This window comes from Tinamus guttatus, unplaced genomic scaffold, assembly GCF_059628265.1.
Source record: "Tinamus guttatus ecotype Peru unplaced genomic scaffold, ASM5962826v1 Tinamus_guttatus_pri_ptg000712l, whole genome shotgun sequence".
Classification (NCBI taxonomy): Eukaryota; Metazoa; Chordata; class Aves; order Tinamiformes; family Tinamidae; genus Tinamus; species Tinamus guttatus.
The window spans coordinates 160,648-178,727 of NW_028289246.1; the positions used below are offsets into that span (position 1 = coordinate 160,648).

At 48.8% G+C, this 18,080-nt stretch overlaps 2 protein-coding genes across 2 annotated transcripts in view; one reads left to right on the forward strand and one right to left on the reverse strand.

The window, feature by feature from the left end:
- The window catches only part of LOC148591750 (ras GTPase-activating protein nGAP-like), a 113,237-nt gene that overhangs the window by 6,093 nt on the left and 89,064 nt on the right, over window positions 1–18,080 (reverse strand). The window contains 1 exon segment of the mRNA XM_088536998.1: window positions 287–486. Within this exon segment, the coding sequence (XP_088393124.1) occupies window positions 287–486 (200 nt within the window).
- LOC148591751 (transmembrane protein 209-like) lies at window positions 8,956–16,995 on the forward strand. The gene is made up of 15 exons (XM_088537007.1): window positions 8,956–9,092; window positions 9,218–9,276; window positions 9,935–10,066; window positions 10,481–10,627; window positions 10,721–10,809; window positions 11,191–11,392; window positions 11,812–11,981; window positions 12,476–12,547; window positions 13,223–13,319; window positions 14,215–14,403; window positions 14,865–14,950; window positions 15,513–15,627; window positions 15,728–15,825; window positions 16,556–16,629; window positions 16,941–16,995. Exons 1-15 carry the CDS (start codon window positions 8,956–8,958, stop codon window positions 16,993–16,995), a joined length of 1,722 nt encoding a protein of 573 aa, XP_088393133.1.

Consider the following 18,080-nt stretch of genomic DNA (forward strand, 5'->3'; position numbering starts at 1 on the left):
ATGTGTCTGAAAATTCAGCAGGAGCTATCTGAAAGCTCCTGTAAGTCGAGGCAGCTTGAAGGGACAGCATTTCCAAAGGGAGCTACACCTGACGGTGCAGAAGCTTGGCACAGGCCACCCTGTGCAAGATCTCTGGTGTTTCTGCCACCTCCCAGCTTTTTGCTTCACATGAACCACTCCTACAGTGTGGGAAGGTTCAAGCAACAAGGCATTCACCACTGCCTGGGCGCTCTGAAGTGAACCCTCCTCATCCCCCATCTCCCCTCCAGCTCCGGCTGTGACCAACCTGTCAGTGGGGTCCTCAAATATCTTCTGAAGGCCTGAGGAGAGACTGCCACTGATGCTGGGACTAGAATTGTGCTCAGTGAAACGTCTCAGCTGCTGTTGTATGGGCGTAGGGTTGGTCAGGGACTTGGTGATGTCCGCGAGAATGCGAGGCAGAGGTCCCAGCTTTGCCACGGTCGCCTGTAGGAAGGAATTTTCACCCTAATTGGACAACAAGCACCACGACACCCGCCAGGTTTTGGATCACGATGCCCAGAGGTGGAGGGGTGGAGGTGGAAGGAAGGAGGGTGGGTGGTTGTGTGCAGGTGTGCCCGGACCGGGAGGCAGTGTTACGGAGCAGCGTAATCACGGCGACGAGAGGGATGGAGGAGACCAACGGGGTGCAGCAGACATTGAGGAAAGAAAAGGAAATAGAAAAGAAATTAGGATTGATCCCCCAAAACAAAACAAACAAAAAATCATGCTCAACAAAACCAAACTGTGGCCGTTCCAACGCAAAACTATCATGCAAAGCAAACTAAAGCCAGGCTGGGTGAGGTCAAATTGAAAACTACAGTATGTACTCATTAAGGGGGGGTTTAAAGGCTACAGATTCAGCTAGTGGGAGGGAACATTCCAGGCAAAGGGAGTCATGTGGTAAAAGAAATGCATGCCAACAGACAAGGGATGCGGCATTCGAGGGTCATGAGAGACTTGAGAGGGTTGAGGGAGGTGAGGAAAGGAAGGTTTTCATTTCAGAAGGCTTTGGGCTTGGCATGCTACGCTGATGCCGTCTCCTGCAGCAAATGGTTATCAAAAACTAAGGCGCTACTTCCTTCTTAAAAGCAACTGCATGAAAACACCAGTGACCCTCATTCCAACACTGCCATGGAAGGTGGGATTAAATGCTTGACTTCAGGTTTAATCCTGCCCTAGCGTGGTGCTGGCCAGGCTGAGCACGGCAGCAGCCCGAAGGGGAAGCTGCCCCTTTGGATTCTTTATTTTTGCCCTCTCTGGGTCAAGACTGGTTGTAGCAGCTACACAGTGCTGCTTGCTCTCGTGCCCGAAGCAGGAGACAAAAGCGGTACAGACTTAATGCTGAAGTAAAACTCCCTCAAAGACATTCCTCTTTTCAAAGATGTCCTTATTTTCCCCTTGAGCAAGGATCCGGTCACTCCAGAGAGAGGTCTCTTTACAGAAGCTTTCTTACAGAGCATCTCCTGCTCTATTAAGATCTGTGAGGTTACTTGTCTCCTCAATTCCCACTCACTACCCACAGTAGAACAGCACTGCAGTGTAACTTTATCCCTTAATTCTCTTTATAGCAATCCACTACGCCAGCTCCCAGGGGCCTGCTAGGATAGATCCATACATCTAACCTACAGAAAGGGCAAAGCACATCTGCTTTAAAGCTTTATGTCTGGCTCCTTCCCCTCCCAGCTGCCCGAGACATTTAGGACGTTTTCGTTTGGAGAGCAGTACCCATTTGCCCTGCAGAAACTGGGTTTCCCTTGACCTGATGGCCTGAGCAGCTGGAGGAAGGTGGCACAGTTTGTGGCACTGATGGATTTACCCCAACTTATGGAAATGGAGGAACTGTTTTTTTACATGCTCCCTTTGCCTGTTTTTCCGAGCTTGCTGAGCTGTCTTTATAACAAAGGTTTTATTGCCTGTGACACTAGGAGTGCAAACTCTGCACATGTGTGACGGAAACAGATAAACAAGACCACAAACTGTTATCAGGCTAAGATTAACTGAGATTAATATACCTTATACTTCTGAGTCAAGGACATTTAGATTTACTCTGATGCACAAAGCTCAGTGCCTTCTTTTAGATAATGGGCTGTGAGAAAAGAAATATCCAACAAATCATTATCTTGGCAGACCCTTCCAGCAACAAAAATCATTAGCAGCACATTGCAACTCACCTCAGCTCTCCAGTTTCAAAAGACACGGAATACAGACAAAGCAATGCAGCTCCAAAAGTGCAAATATGGAACAGTTTTAAGTACTTTCAGGAAAAAAAAAATGCTGACATGGAGCTCAGCTTCTCTGACTCTTGTCAGCTTTACTTGTTAACAAGGTTTTAATGATTTGGGGTCTTGCAGGGAATGTAGCTGGGGAAGAACCACCCAGACTCTGCTCTTGTGCAGTTCAATGGCCCCAGTGCTCAGAGCTGCAGCCGGGCGTCTCCCCTGGCAAGGAGGCAGTGCAGCTCTGGCAAGGGCCCCTCTAAGCTAAAAGCTAATGCAAACATCACAGAAATGGACGAATCTCAGTGGATTTGGCCCTGGTCTTCCAGGAGAGCAGTTCTGCCTGGCCAGGACGTGACTTCAGCCCAAGCTGGGCAGGGGAGGGTCCAGCCAGGTGCCTCAACTTGCATCCAAAAGAACCTCCCCCCAACATTTCCATTTCCCAGCCAAGCACTCGAGTGCTGCCCTCTCTGCCTGATCTGGGTGTCCGCCCCAGCAGTGGGGCCCAGCCGCCCCCAGCAGCCGCCCCGGGGCCTCCTGGAGCCGGCGGGGCCGCAGCGGGAGCGCGGGGGAACCGTTGGGCAATGGCCCTATCACACATTCCTCTCCCAAGCTGCTGGCACTCTCTCCCCAGCGCGGCTCCGGCTGCTCCCCTGATGTCTCCTCGTGTTTATGGTCGCTACGCTACAATCGCCGCGTTCGCCCTCCCAGGCCTCCGCTCCGCTTTACCTCATCAAGCTGGGAAACAACCTCACACAAGAGGGAATGCAGAACAGAGAGCTCTCTGCCCACGTCGATGTAGCCCTCAAATCCAGGCATGTTGGAGATGCTCTCTGGATTAGAAATCTCGAGGAGAAAATGCTTCATTTCTCCCCACTCATGTTCCAGAAAGTCATTCATGAAGGCCATGTACTCTTCCTTGTTACCAAACCTGCAAGAAAGGAGAGGGAAAACTCAGTCAACAACCACCACAAAAAAGCACAAGGGTAAAATAACTGTCTGAAAACACTTCATGGTTATCTTTTGACTTGCCTTTCTGAAAAGGTGTCTGGAAGGAGAGAAAATGGGCAATTTAAGAGATTCCCTGCTTTCTCGACTTGGTTAAATACTAGTAACTTGCCACTCATACTGTCAACAAGGGGGTTGGTAACATCTCTTCCCTCCCACAGACTTGGTTTCTCTCCAGCACCTTCCCTGCACCCCTTTCCCTAACGGAGAAGTGCCCCTGGACCTACATTCAGCTGGGAACCTGGGAGGTGGAAGGGGAAAAAGAACATGATCCTTGGCAGGAACGGCACTTTTTTTTTTTTAAATAGCATAAAACAGGCACACACAGGCATGCTAAACCATTAACCTCTTCGTGCTTTTCTCCTGTGTCCCTCTACTGAATTCAGTGCAGCTCCGGTGTGCATTCAAATTGACTCTGCCTAACTCAGCTCTGGGCTGTTCCAAAGGGAATGGTGGAAGTTTCTTCCTTTCTAAAGTCTGTTCCAATTTGCCCAAGAATCAGTAGTCTGCAAAAATGACCACTAGGCAGGGCTCTCCTTACTTGACCTGATTTGCACCCCTAAAAGCAGAGATTTCGAGTTCATCACCACCACCTACTTAGCAAAATTGGCCAGATTCTGAACCACTTTAGCAATAAGCGTGAGGGTGCGGGATGTCCGTTCGTCAGGATACTCCTGCATGAGGTTGAAGAGGCTGGGGGACATGATAGCAGGACTCAGGAAGCGCAGGAAGAGTGAGGCGCTGATCAGGCGCTCGCCGATGTCCTCCTTGCCCCTGCTCAGGCACTGCAGCTTCCACGATGCAAACACCTCCTTCAGCTCCCGAGGGAACACGCTGAAAAACAGCAAGCAGAGACACAAAACCGTGTGGGCAATGACAGGCAGAAAGTCAAAATGGTGACCAATCGCTTGAAATAATTAACTGTGAGAAATCATCCTTGACTCATATTTTCACTCCACCTCTCTAGGCCAGAAAATGTCATTAGACATCTGTTCTTAGACCACCATTTAATCTGGTGATTCTTAAGTACTAGTTAAATTATCCCTTGTTCAAACATGTGAAATGAAGCTGTTTTCAGACCCACCAATGTGGAGACTAAAAACCACCACGACCACGCTGGAACAGCGTGCTCCAGATATTTAAAACAAACTGGATCAAAATGAACTAACAAACTGGATCAAAATGAACTATATAACTCTATATGAACTATAATTGAAATTCGTATTTTGCTTTTACAGCTCTTCCACTGCTTTGCATATACTTTGCCCTGAAGCAGAAAGGACATTTTTTTTCCAAGGACACTCAGTAGCAGAGATTAATAAAAATCTTTCGGCCAGTGGGATTTCCCACACTTTTTGGTTTTACCATTCTAAAGGGGCTGAGACAGAGTTGTCTATACATACCAAACCCACTTTTTATTCTGAGCTCCCGCTGTCTTTTCCCTTAACTCCCTCCTTGTTCAGGCACAACTCACTATCTGTCCCCTGCAGAGGATTTCAGCAGAACCTCCCGCTGGAACCCCCTGGTTTAGGCAGAAAAGTCACCCACGATATTGCACCCCAGGTAATAAGGCAGTGAGAAAAGGAAACAAGGCAGTCTCAGAAGATAGACGGCTACTTCCTAGCACGACTGCTGGCTTCACATCCTTAGAAGAGGAATTCACACCTTCCACTCAAAAGAGCTGTGAGGGAGAAGGAGAAGAGAGAGCCTCACCAGTAGGAATTGATGATCTTGCAGAAGGCCAGCTCGCAGCACTTTCTCAGGTTGCTCTGATGGTCTGTTAATTCACTGGGTGAGCACTTGCCGGGATCCACTTCACAATTTTCATCTGACTCATACTGAGCTTTGATGAACTCTCCTGGACACAGGGAAGAGGATGACAGACCACAGTCACTAGAGGAACAGCCTCCCTGATGCACCTTTCAATCCTGCTTGTGCCTTTCCGGAGCAACCTTGCTGCCTTGTGACACGGCCTCCAGACACCAGACCTTGGTGGCCTGGCTCCTCTGGCTCTCCCAGAGGAATGAGGCTTTGCTACTCGTCCTCAGGCCTTCCCCAGGAAATGCACTTGACAGTGACGTTTATTTTTATTATCTCTAAACTCGCCCTCCTTACATTTCAAATCTGGCTCAGGAATAAGACTAATACTCCAGCGTGAGATAAATCCTGCTTGTTTTCTCAGTTTCTTACAGGAACATCTCACAATACCTCTGTCGCCTGCATCTTGCAAAGCCCTTTGCGTTTCTGTAGTCCTTGGACACACACTCGAAAAAGGACGAGGTTTCTTTTGCTTAATATATATAAATGCATCATTCACCTTTTTTTTTTTTTTTTGGACATATGCTAAGAAATGTTTTTTAAACTGCTGCTGTTCACCAAACAAAACCTTCATTCATTTGTTTAATGATTCAGTGTCTTCCGAGTTCACCTCCTGCCATGACCTTGCCAGCTCCAAGCTAACACCCCAAGGCTTGTTCGTGCAAAGGGGTTTTGTTTTTCGACCTCTGTTTTCTTAAAAAGCCTTAACCAACCATCAAGCCCGTCCAAGCTAAAGCCAGCAGTGCTCTTGCAAGCAGATCAGCTGCCACATTTTCTTAAACTGTTTTGCTTAGGTCCAAAATCTTCCTGCTGAGGCCATCTAGATCACTTACTTGCTAAACCATGAGCATCACTTCTGTGGGTGAGCTCTGTTTTAACTGTTGCTTCCTGGGTTATTTTTTTCCCTTAAATGTCTTTGAAAGACATTCTTTGTGGTCCACGAGGCTCTTTATTAATCGTGTATTGAGACGCTCTCGCAGATAAAATAAACAGCTCACACCAACGTAATGTCACTAACTCTTTCAAAGAGCACGGCATCGGAATGAACTGCCTAGCGACACTCAGCACGTGATGAAGAATGAGAGGGATATATTGTCACGAGCAGCCTTGCCCTGGGCACCAGACAGGCTGCACAACCGACGGCGTATTTCCATCTCTGACATCGGTGATTTACAGTCTTATCACTCAGCACCAATGTTCTAGACCACGGGATAAAAGTCATTAATTTTCATTCCGGCTTCACCACTACAGCTGTGGTCTTTGGATGGGTCACCTCCCAGATCCCAGCACACAGAGTCCAGTCCAGTTCCTTGACTTATTGTTCTCTGCAACTGGATTAGCCCTTGTAATACCAAAAAAAAAAAAAAAAAAAAAAAGACAGGTTGGCACTTTCTTACCTAGTGCATCGTGAAGATACTTTTGCCCTACCAATTTTAGGTATTCCTCAACAGCTTTGGTAGCAAGTGTGTTCTCCCTGAAGATCAAGACATCGTGCTCCCCACAACGATCTATCTCAGACATCACCAAATCTGTCAAGAAGTCCTGAAGAAAAAAGTAACATGGGCAGAGGTTATTCTAACTGGACTCAGTCACGCTAGGCAGAAACCAAGGAGGAAGGATAAACACAGGAACAAGAGGATCACTGAAATAACTGTCTAGCTTTGGACATGGGGTGCCAAGGACTGCTTTTCATGCTGAACACAGACAAACTATACATTTAAAAACCCAAGATGGAAGTTAGGAATCAATTCTTGCAGCTCAGCAAAATTTAATTAAGAAGAACGGCTTACAACAACTTAATTCACAAAATGAAAACAGCTCTGGACTTGGAAAAAAATGTTGGCATACTTGCTGTGGATCTACATGGCATGGAAGTAGCAATCGAGTTTCATCACTGTGAAAAACCACTTAATATAGGGCTTAGTCCTATAGTAATATTTCTTTCCTCAAGTGATAAGTGCTTATGAGCCAAGGACACTCGGCACATCACAAGAAACACTCAGTACTTAACGAATCTCCAGGACAGGAGCTGTATTTTTGTCCGAGGTTTTTTACTTTTCAAAAGAAAAAAATACCCATGATCCTAAATTAGGACTAAATGATAACTGTGACTTGCTAGTGCTGCTCCAAACATTAATGTCCTCCAAAGAGCACTGCAGCGAGGCATCCTAGCCCTACTGATTATACAAAACTAATGTATCAGTACAAAATATTCAGAACAAACTAGGGCAAATATTCAGAACAAATTAGCTATCGCTTTCTGATGAAATTTGACAGAAATATTTTCACATAGTGCAGGCTGGGACCATGCATCTCTATCAGCACCACCACAGTGTGAGCTGCAAAGGTTCCTTGGCCCAGGCTGCTCAATGTGTCTAGAAAAGAGAACTTCAAAAATACTGTGGCACTGCAAAGACAAACTGATCACATCAACGTGCCTACTCCTTGCAGCTAGCACTGCAGGAATCCAAGGGCTGCTTTCAAAAAGCATTTTAGTACCACCCTAGAGGAGTTATCCCAGCTAGCAACTTCCCTGGATTCGAGAAACAGCGCGGTGAGGAACAAGCTCTTATCGAGAGAGCCCCCCTTCAGAAGGGCACGTCAGGGCAGGCAGGGTACACGACTACGGGCACACAAGAGGCTGTTTCACAGCAGCTGAGTGGGGCTGTCACCTGGATGCTGCCGACGGCTGCTCTTCCACATCTCAAACCCTCACACTTGTGTTTGGGGGCGCGTAACTCACCCCGCCGGCTACAGCTGGGCACCCCTCTCACACACCCAGCTTGGCAGGAGCAGCCAGGTAAATCGATGCCTTTTAATACTTCTCAAAATTGTCTAAGCCCTACAGGACATTTTCACGCACTTTTTTCCAGTATGCACAGAGAAGTCCTGATAACATCCCTGGGGCAGCTGGGATCAACACTAACTGAGCACAGCTTCTGTAAAAGCTGTTCAAACCCTCACCAAATCAAGGCTGGAAGTGATTAACTGATTCAGCCTGAGACAACAACGGCAATTTGGCCCATCAGAGGCATTTCTGGAAGTTACTTTCTAGCTTATTTCTCTCTTAAGATTCATAAACACTCAAGTGCCCAGAACAGCCCCCATTACTCTTTATTCGCTCAGCAACCCAGCTGCTGGTTTGCACTTCAGGGAGTTTAAAGCTTGCTCTGCTTTCCAGGAGCCTGTCCCCCACGTTCTGCTTATATCCAGCCTTTCCCATCTCTCTCTTTTTATTCCATTTCCCAGTCATCTTTAGCTGTTTTTTCCCCTTTTTTCCCCTCAAAGCCCCATTATTTCGCTGAAGTCACTTTTCCAGGTTTATGTTCCTGTTTGGCATTGGGGAACTCGAGGCGTTTTTAAGCCGTCGGGGGCTTGGCAGGAGGCTCGGGAGGGCCTCGTGGGGCCGGGAGGCTCAGGAAAAGTCCCCGGCGTCAGGGGCGTCGTGTGTAATTTGTGGGGCGCCGAGGCGGGACGTGGAGGTGCAGAGGGGGCAGGAGGCAGCGGTGCAGGCGGGACGTGTCGCTCGCGGGGCCTCCCGGAGCGGGGGGATGTTGAGCAGGAAAGGGGAAGGCAGCGCTGCCTGGGCCCCCTGCGGAATGTTGGTTTTCAAAAGTGCCCTCGGAATGGGAAGGGGGCCCTGTGCCCTGCAGCCCGCTGGGGAAAACGGACGTGCTCTCCCTGGAGAGGGTGACGGCGCTCACAGGCTTTGCAGGAGAGTGTTGCTGGCCAAAAGCCCTGCTCCCCGCTCGGGAATCGGGACCGGGAGCTCCTCAGGTGAAGTCCTTCTGTCCAGGTTGCTCTTGGTTCTTGCTGTTCTCCTCAGCGTGGTGCTGAGCCAGGATGTGGCTCTCTAAACTGTGGGGTGTTTGTCTCCCTCTTGCCGCAGACCATGGCAGCCCCAGGGCTTTCGGCAGGTGCCCTCCTTGACAGGAGCATGAGGATGAGGAGAGAGGCTGGAGAGCGGAAGGTGCTCTGGGCCTGGGGGCTCCTGAATATCTGCACTGCCGGCATGATCTGCGTGGACATGTATGTTGGCTGCGAATGTGACTGCGTTACAGAAAACATCCTGCCTTGTGCAGGCCTCGGTACTTCCCAGAACCCCATTACTGCCCGCTGGTAACTTTTCCTGTTTTATTGTATTTCCTTACCAGGAGTGGAAAACTTCTCAGCACATACTATAATATCCCCTTCTGGCCACTCTGCTTCGTTGGTAAGTTGTCGCTGCCTGTGGATGAGTTTTGGGGGAAGGGAATATTTCGCACTTCTGTTTTCTTCCTGGAGAAGTTGTTTTAAAGACAGCTTAAAAAAAAAAAGGCACGACTTGATTTCATTTTCTTTTACCCCTGTTGGAGCTGTGGGAACTTCCTCACTGCAGTGACAGGGAAGAGTCTCTTGGCGGCCCTGTTGTGGGGCTGTGTGACATTTCCAGGTAATGAAAGTTCCTTTCAATGGAGTAGACTCCAAAGGAGCTGTATCAAATCCCCTTGGAGGATGGAAAGGAGGAGGAGTGAGGCAAATGCAGATATGAGGGACAGAAAGTTTGATGGAAGAGCCTTGCTAAGGAGCGTGAAACTTCCTTGTAGAGAGTTGTGTTCTGCCTGGAAAATACCTTGCACTTTTGCAAATAAGCATTAAAGCCCCATAAATGAATTTTAGCCACATAAATGAATTTTAATGTAGAAAGGAGATTTGTCTCAACTGGTTCTTGAATAAAAAGAACCCATGAAGAAGCCTTATCTCTGTCCTCAGACTAGCACTTACAGGAGCAGTTTTTTATGCATTTTTAACCTGTTTTTTAATATTAACAATAAGTTATTACTCATGGTCATGCCATCTAGCATGATAAAACCTTTTTTTCTTTATTCTAGAACTTGCACTTGTGTCTCTGTTCAGCCTGAATGCCGTGTTTGATCTCTGGCTGTATTTCAAATACACGAGGGCACCAACTCACCTGGTTATGACTCACAGGCAGCAGGTCCTTCTGGGGATGCAGAACTCAGGTAGGTAGTATAAACGCCTGTTTATCTGTGTTCTTTGCAGTTGGTGTCTTGGTCAAGTACAATTCTCAGCTTCTTTGTCTGAACACAGCAGTCAGACAAATTCCCTGCAGCATGTTAAAATTTAAAGTAGTAGTGCAAAATTGGTGAAGGATTGAGGGGAGAACTGAAGAGGGAAGAAGCCCTAACAAAGGAGGGGACAGCAGCCTGTTAAAGGGCAGCTGGAGAGACTCTCTGTGAAACTGGAGAAGGAATTTGTGGCCTCCCCGTGGAGCTGGGAAGAGGGCTTTTTAGCACCGTTCAATTTCCTTCAGGGCAAGCTGCGTGTCTGTGTTTTGCAGTGTGGATTCAGAGGAAGCAGGGGAGTTGGAGGCTGCTGCATGTGCAGGGCTCACTGTGTTTTTGTGCTTCTTGCAGCGGTGCCGATAGCTCCAGTGCAGGAGCTGTCAGCGAGGAGAGTCCCTTGGTGTGGGGCTGCGATGCAGGGCCAGAACGTACTGAGCTACAGCCCAGGCCGCCCCCGCGGGGCCCGTCCCAGCTTGGCCTCGGCTCCTGCCCCAGACTGTGACCCTCAGCTGCCGGCTCTGCCCGCCAGCAGAGCCTCTTCCAGCAGTTCTCTGAGCTCCCGTCCCAGCTTGGCCTCGGCTCCTGCCCCAGACTGTGACCCTCAGCTGCCGGCTCTGCCCGCCAGCAGCGCCTCTTCCAGCAGTTCTCTGAGCTCCCGGCCCAGCAGCAGCTGCATCCAGGTAAGGACGGCGCTGGCTGCGAGGGAGCGCCTTGGCTTGGCTCCTCGTGTGCTCGTGCTGGGCCCTGAGCTGCTGGAGGTGCCCGGCAGCTGTCTGCTCCCTTTGCACATTCGCCCTTCCAGGATTCGTCCTTTCCCTAGAGTTAATTTATTTGTTTTGGAGGAGTTGGTGGGTTTCAGACAAAAAGCCTGAATGGGGAATGCAAATGTAAATGCTGAGGAGTAGAAAACCAATTCCCCTGATTCAGACTAGGCTTAATAGCAGCAAACTCCAGAGCCATAAATTCATCTGTTGAGTCAATTGATTCCTGCAGTTTGTAAAATCAAAGTGTAAGTCTTATCTTCCTCATATGACACAAGTGTCTGCTTCTGTTTGCCCAAGCTTCCCAGCTTCAGCCCTTCTCCTGCGGCTTCTTCACATGATATGAGTATTGAAGCAGTGAGAAGTGAGCTCAGGAGCCGTCACTGCCCTTCACCAGTTCGGCCTCGTTTCCTCCGGAGCCAAGAGGAGGAGATCACAGACCAGAAGTCCCTGCAAAGATACCTGCAAAGGGAAGAGGAGAAAGAGCGCAGCCGTCAGATGGGTAAAGAAATCCCTTTGCTTGGCCTGAAAGGATGGGTGAGGAGAGGATGTAGGTTTTATTAGTCGTTAGTGGAGAGAGTTGTGGGTGAGAATAGCTGGAAGGGATTTTGGGAAAGGGAGAGAGCTCCTGAAGTGCTAGTAAATAAAATGACGTCCCTGCTATGGTATTCCCCCTAGATGTGGTCAAGGTGGCTGCTGACCACTTTAGTCTTCTAGGCAGTAATTGAGACAGGAGGCAGAATTTTGTAAATTCTCCACATCTCGGTGCCTCAGGGACTTCAGAAAATTCTCCTCCCTTACCATAATTCGTGAGCTCATCTTTCCAGTCAGAGTTGAATCTGTGCAGTTATTGCCTGCCCTATTGCGTGATTCTTGTCCTCCTGCTTGTACTAATTGTGCGTGCCTTGAATGTCATTTCAGCAAATTCAGTTTACAGCAGCTCCCCATTCGACTGCCCAGCGTTTTGCAACCTGACACGTTTGCTGGTGGAGCAGGCCAAGGTGCTGCGGAAGTTCCAGTACCAGGTGTCATGGTGTCCCCTGGGCCGCAGGGAGGAAGGTCGTCTGGACATGCCACAGGCTGGCGGAGAGGTAAGTTCAGCACCAGAGGAGCCCAGAAGCATAGAGCTCCTCCAAAGTGTTGGCCATGATCTCCATCACACTCCTTTACACTTGTGTCTGGACAAAGTCTCATTCAAAGGGGTAGGGTTAAGGGAGCTTTAATTAAATTGGATCCATGTCTTGATCTCATCCCTTAATCTAAGAAAGCTTCTTCTTCAAGTACCTCTTTCATGTGTCCTGCACCTCTGCCCCAGTTTTGTTCTGCGAGATCCGGGAGCTCCAGGCAGTGACTGTGGCCTCGGGTGACATGTGGTGTCCTGTGAGGAGAGAGTAGGAGTGCAGTATGGCCAGGTGCTGAGGGCTCCCCATGCTGCAGCCAGGAGATGTGTGAGGGCTCTGGAACATCTGCAGTTTGCCCTGTGGGCTGTGGTTGAGCTCCGAAAACATCGTAGGCCCTAAAAGCTCCTTTGTTTTTCTCTCAGGTTTCTCTCTGTAGGTGGATAATGACTGTGTTGTTTGTGTAGGTTTGGTCAAGGGTGCTGGCGCATGGGTGGCAGCTGGATGCCCTGGATTTCTGGACCGATCGGCTCCGAAGGGTAAGTCCTGTGTCCATAGACGGCCTGTTCGTGCTGCTCGAAGAGGTGCGGCCAGATGGAGAAGGGCCTCATCTCTAAGAGACTTGGATCTTTGGGACTGTTGGGGATGAGGGTGGGCTTGGCCACGGAGATTCAAAGAGCGTGCTAGTACCAAAGGAGGAGTAAAACAAATTTCCCACCTCAACTTATGCCCTGGCTGACCTGGGTGTTGTGTATTCTGCAAACCTTCCAGTTGTAAAGTTCACCCACCTTTGAATGGAGACAAATATATCTTAATGTACACTGCATGTGATAAGACTGCTTTTTTTTCTTTCTAAAATCCAGATTTCCAAACTGCTTTTTTCCCTCCTGACTTTCAACCTCCTTCTCCTGGGCTCAAGTAAAGCATGGAAAATGCCAGCGCAGTGGCTTTTCCTGACAGTCTCAAGGAGCATAATAAAGAAAGAAATGAAAACAAACAAAAAAAAAGAACGTTTTAGTCTTGGGAGCAGGAGTCATTGTAGCAAAGGAAATACAATTGCATGTTTGTTTGTTTGTTTGTTTGTTTGTTTGTTTTAAAAGGAGTGGGGGGGTTGAACAGTAAAGATTCTTGAGATCTGAGATGGTGTCCTTTAGCAGCTTCCTGAGCACCTTGTTGCTTCTAACCTTTTTACTGCTTGCATTTCTTTTTGCTAGTGGATTTTGCAGACAATTCTAGAGCCCCTTGTCCAAGAGATGGAGTCTGTGAGCGCTCAGCTGAGAAGAATGGGGTACCCCGCAATGCCGAGCGGAGGTAGGATGATAGGAGGAGCCGTGGGGTTGCATTGTGTTTTCCTGGAAGGGTTATTCCTAAGATATGTGGAAATTCAAGTGTCCAAAAATGATTCTGTGTTATGAGGAGAGCTGTCTCTGAGCTCCTCCTGTCTGTTATGTAGCATCTTTAAGGTCTTGGTAGTAGATTTTTGTCATGCTGATGGGGTTGAGCAGGGCAATCTGAGGTGGATTTGAGAGAGCTCTGAGCATTAGAAGAAATGGTCTTGGTCGGGGGTAGGAAGAAATGGTGTTTTTGTTGGGGATAATTTTGTTTTTTGTTGGTGGTGGCTTTGTTTTTTTGGGTTTGTTCTGGGTGTTTTTAGGTTTAGGGCGTATTTTGTTTGTTTGTTTTTCCATTTCCCTGAGTTGAAATTGCAGCTGCAGTTTCCTAGGCCAAGTCTGAAGGGGCCCCTTCCATGGGCAGCTCACACAGACGTCCCTTTCCCCCAGAGCAGGGTTTGATTCGCTGCATTTCAACACGGGCTGCTTTTTTGTGCTCCGGTTTGTAGTCTCTGCCGAGACCCGCATCCCTTGTGATGCCTGTGAAGAACTGCCCCGTTGCTGGCCTCTTGTGCACCTCCCTGCTCCCCTGCTGCTCTCTGTTAAAAATTCCTTTTGATTCTTCCCTTTCCAGCCCCTCTCTGTTTCTCCTTCCTTACGCCAGGCAGCCTTCAAGGGAGGGTTTTGTGCCTGCCCAGCCCTGCACAGGGTTTCTGCTCTGTGCTGGGAGGGAGGCAGCGAGTGCTCCATGGGGCCGGGCAGGGAGCGTGTGGGGCACTGCCTAAGGTGTGAGCTTGAGCTCTGAGCTTAGCAAGTAGTTAGAGCAGAGGAGGCAGTTCCTCTTTGTAACAGTGCGTTTGTTGACCCCTTGGCAGGGCGGCTGATCCCGTTCGAGTCGTGGGTGCAGGTGACGCGCTGGCTCTTCTTCCGCGCACAAGTCAGCACGAGCAGCATGAAACAGGCAGCGCTGGCTGAAGCCACAGCCATTCAGCAGAGCCTGCTCACCATCACGCGGTACCTGGGCGTCACGGCCAACCAGGAGTACCTGGTTCAACGGATCAAAGGTACGTGCTCCCCTTGGAGACTCGGGAGCGTTTCGCTGAGCTGGGTCAAGCACTGGTGGTGCCAGATGCCCCGTCAGTGGAGACGCTCGGGCTGCAGTCCCAGCAGGGCAGAGAGCTGCTTTGCAAGGAGCAGCGCTGGGTGTTTTGGCAAATTTCTCTGCTCGTAGCAATGTGGTGGTGTGGGCCCGGGACTGGTTTTAGAAGGTTTTATTTCTCATTTCAATCAGAGCAGGGCAGGAAGTGTCCTATTCAATCCGTTTGTTAATTAGGAATAAAACTTCCCTTGTAAACCCTTGAGTATATATAATATATACAAGCATTTAATAAGTTCAGTTCTCCCTCCCAGTGATTGTGGTGCCCTGGCAGTGCACACGGAGGTGTGGGGTTCCCAAAGCTAGTGCAAAATAGATCTTTCTTGCACCTTCCACCGCCAGTACCTGAATAGTTGTTGTTGTTTCCAGAGCTGTCCCAGGGAAGCTTCCGCTGGGGCAGAGGAGGGGATTTCAGAGGCCGGCAGTGGGGAGCTGACTTGCCCACCGACTCCGCTGTAAGTTTTCAAAGATGCCTTGGTAAAACTTCCTAAAGCTGCTCATCTTCCAGCATGAGGCATTTGTGGGTGGCTGCAGAAAGTCCAAATCCTCTTTGCCTCGCTTATCCTCAGGATCTCAGTGTAGTTTTGAATAATGCAAAGGGGCCTGGACGTGGTGCAGATCACAAAAATGACCTTGCTTGTGTTAGTCTGGGGGCAGCCTCTTCTTTAGACTCCTGTGAGATGTCCCACAGGTAACTGTGAGGGCAGCAGCCTGAGATAATTCACCTGAAATAGTTAAAAGAGAGACTACAGGATAAGCCAGGGAGTGGAAAACAATCTTTACACTGTCCCTCTTTGACTATATTTGAAGGAAAACCAGCATTGAAAAAAAAAAAAAAAGAAAAGAAAAAAGGCATGAAACCAATTAAACTAGCATGAAATCAGTGATGTGGTTGACTGTGTCCTGTGTTTGTTCTCATGCCTGAGATTATGGCAAGAGAGTTGCTGCTGCGTTGTAGCCTTTGGTTCCTCGGTCTTTCTGACGACATTCAAGTGAAATTTGGTTTTTTTTGCACAGATCCTTATGCACATCTTCTGCACCTACTTGGACTCCAGGCTGCCATGGAACATCCAATATCCTGATGGCAAAACCTTCACTGCCCAGCACTTCATCCAGACACCCCATGAACCAGGTACTGGCATTCTTGGGCTGCTGCTTTAGCTGCTGTTTGCCCCTTGCATCCCATGGGCACCCTTAAAATCCCTCTTTTCTTTTCTGACCTTCATTCCCAGACCTGACGGATGACAAGCTCTTCTGCATCTACCAGAGCAGCATCAACCCACCGCACTACCAGGTCATCTACCACGGCCACATCTACAATGTGCAGGAGGTAGGAGCATGTTAGGTGTGTTCTGCTGACAGGAAATGTTCAGCAGAACTGATTTGGGTTTGTTTTTTGTTCTATTTATTTATTTATTTATTTATTGTAACTAGCCACATCTATGTTTAGATTTAGGCTGGCTCAGTGCAGAAAGCAGCTTCCTGTGCATTTTCTCATGACTTGTTCTAAGACCCTAATTTCTGTAACTCTGATGTGAGCTGTTATTCCTGAATGCCAGCAAGCCAGAGGCTTCCTTCTAGGAGTTTGTGGAGGGAACCATCTTGTGTCAATGCCAAGCTACCAGATTTTTCCTGCACGTTTTAATACTCTCTTGAGCTCTGGGTTGTGACTTGGTTGCCAATTTCAGAAAAATGCTGTAAGAACTCCTGAGTATTTGAGGATGGTACTCCATCAAAAAAAAAACTCAAAAATCATTTTTTCTGATGCTTGTCTAAGTGAGAGGTAAATATTGAGGCAATCCCCCAGGCTGTTGTACCATTTTTTTGAGGTTTCTATTATAGTCTTTCCTCATCTCAGGTTATTAAACCTTTTCTATTATGGTGCACACCCGCTGCATACGTACCTTGCCAAAAGATTTGAAGGAAAAGCTGTACAGCTGTGGCTAAGTTAGGGGCAGGATGTGTCTGTTGGTTTGCATAAGACATTCTCTCTAAGATAGTGGCGTGAGTGCTTGTCCCTGCAGTCGCTCCCAAAGTCTTCTCTCTTCCCATGCATTCAGGGCAGAAACAACCTGCTCCACGCATTGCTCCTGTTCCTCTACATCATCAAGACCAGGGAATCGGGCATGCTCGGGTAAGTGTTGCCCCGTGGGTCCCCTCGCGCTGCCGGCGAGAGCTGAGCAGGAGCTTTGGGTGCTGAGGTGCCGTGAGGCTGCTCCGTGGGACGGCGGTGACGGGATTAAAATCCTGCTGGCGTTTTAAGTAAGGGCAGCCGTTCTGTAGGACTGTGTCAGTTGGGTGAGCGTGAGCACACGGGAAACGTTTTAGTTTTCTCCTTGGTCTTGTGCCAGCTGCAGATGAAGAAGTTTTCCTTGTAAGGAAGATGGGGTGTAAACAGGAGCTTTAACTTGCCGCTGGTTTGTGACTGTGGTGTTCTTTTTGCAGGCGCGTCAGTCTCGGTGCTTCAGGCGTCAACGTGCTCTGGATTTTTGGAGAGTGACGAGCAGGACCACAGGTCGGCAGAGGAGTGATCCCTCTTCCCAGACAAGAAGAACCGAGCAGCATCATTATCCTTTTTGCCTTGGAGCAAAAGCCATTGGAGAATTAGGGTTTAGGGCTAGGGTTAGGTTAGGGTTTAGGTTGCGGTTAAACATTTTGTTTGTTTGACTGATCTTTGGTTGTGATTTTGGGGTGTTCCCCACCATGCCAGCACAGTCTTAGTAGCAAATGCTGGAAGCAGGTGGATCTAATAGCAGGAGTTATGCTGAGCTTTGGTGGGCAGTTGCTCTTTGGCTGCTTTTGGTACTGAACGTGTCTGCACGGATCTGGGTCCTGGATCTGCGTTTTCTAGGCAGGGCGATTTTCGGAGGCACTTGGTCAGCCCGTTCCTGGGTGCTCTCTGCAAATCTGGTGGTGTTTGCCCCTTAGAGCAGGAAGGTAGAGTGCTGGTGGCTGTGATACTGTGAGGATGGATGGGTGTTGCAGGTTGTTTTGTCTAACTTTGTGTGCAATGATTTTTTTTTCTTTTCTAGGTTGTAGATAGCATTTAGAATTGTTTAAACATTTAAAAATAAGGTAAGAAAGACTTTTTTTTTTTTTAACCTCCGTCTGGGTTTTTCCCTCTGTCCCGGCTGCTCTGCGAGGTGTCGATCGTCTCCAGCGCCTGCAGGGAGCTCCGTCCTGGAGCTGGGGTTTTCTAAGCAGGGAGGTTTTGGAGGCGCTTGGTTACCCCGTTCCCAGGTGCCATCTGGGAATCCGGTGGCCTTTGTCCATTAGAGCAGGAAGACAGAGTGTGTGCCGGGGGCTGTGAGTAGTAGTGGTGAGGCTGCAGAGGCAGCTGCTGCGAGGGATGTGCTGCTGATGCAGCCTGGCAGGTTGTTATCGTGCGTGTTCCTTTTTAATGTAGAGCGTGACTGACCTGTTGTTTGTTTTTGCAGGTGCAGTAGATGAGAGTCGAGATGGGAAGGAGGATCCTAAGCCCTATAGGCCTCAGCCTTCCAGCCCTAGCCCTTCAGGCCAAGCCCTTCGCCCTAGTCCGACAGGCATCAGCCCTTTAGGTCCATAGCCATAAGATTTATAGTATCC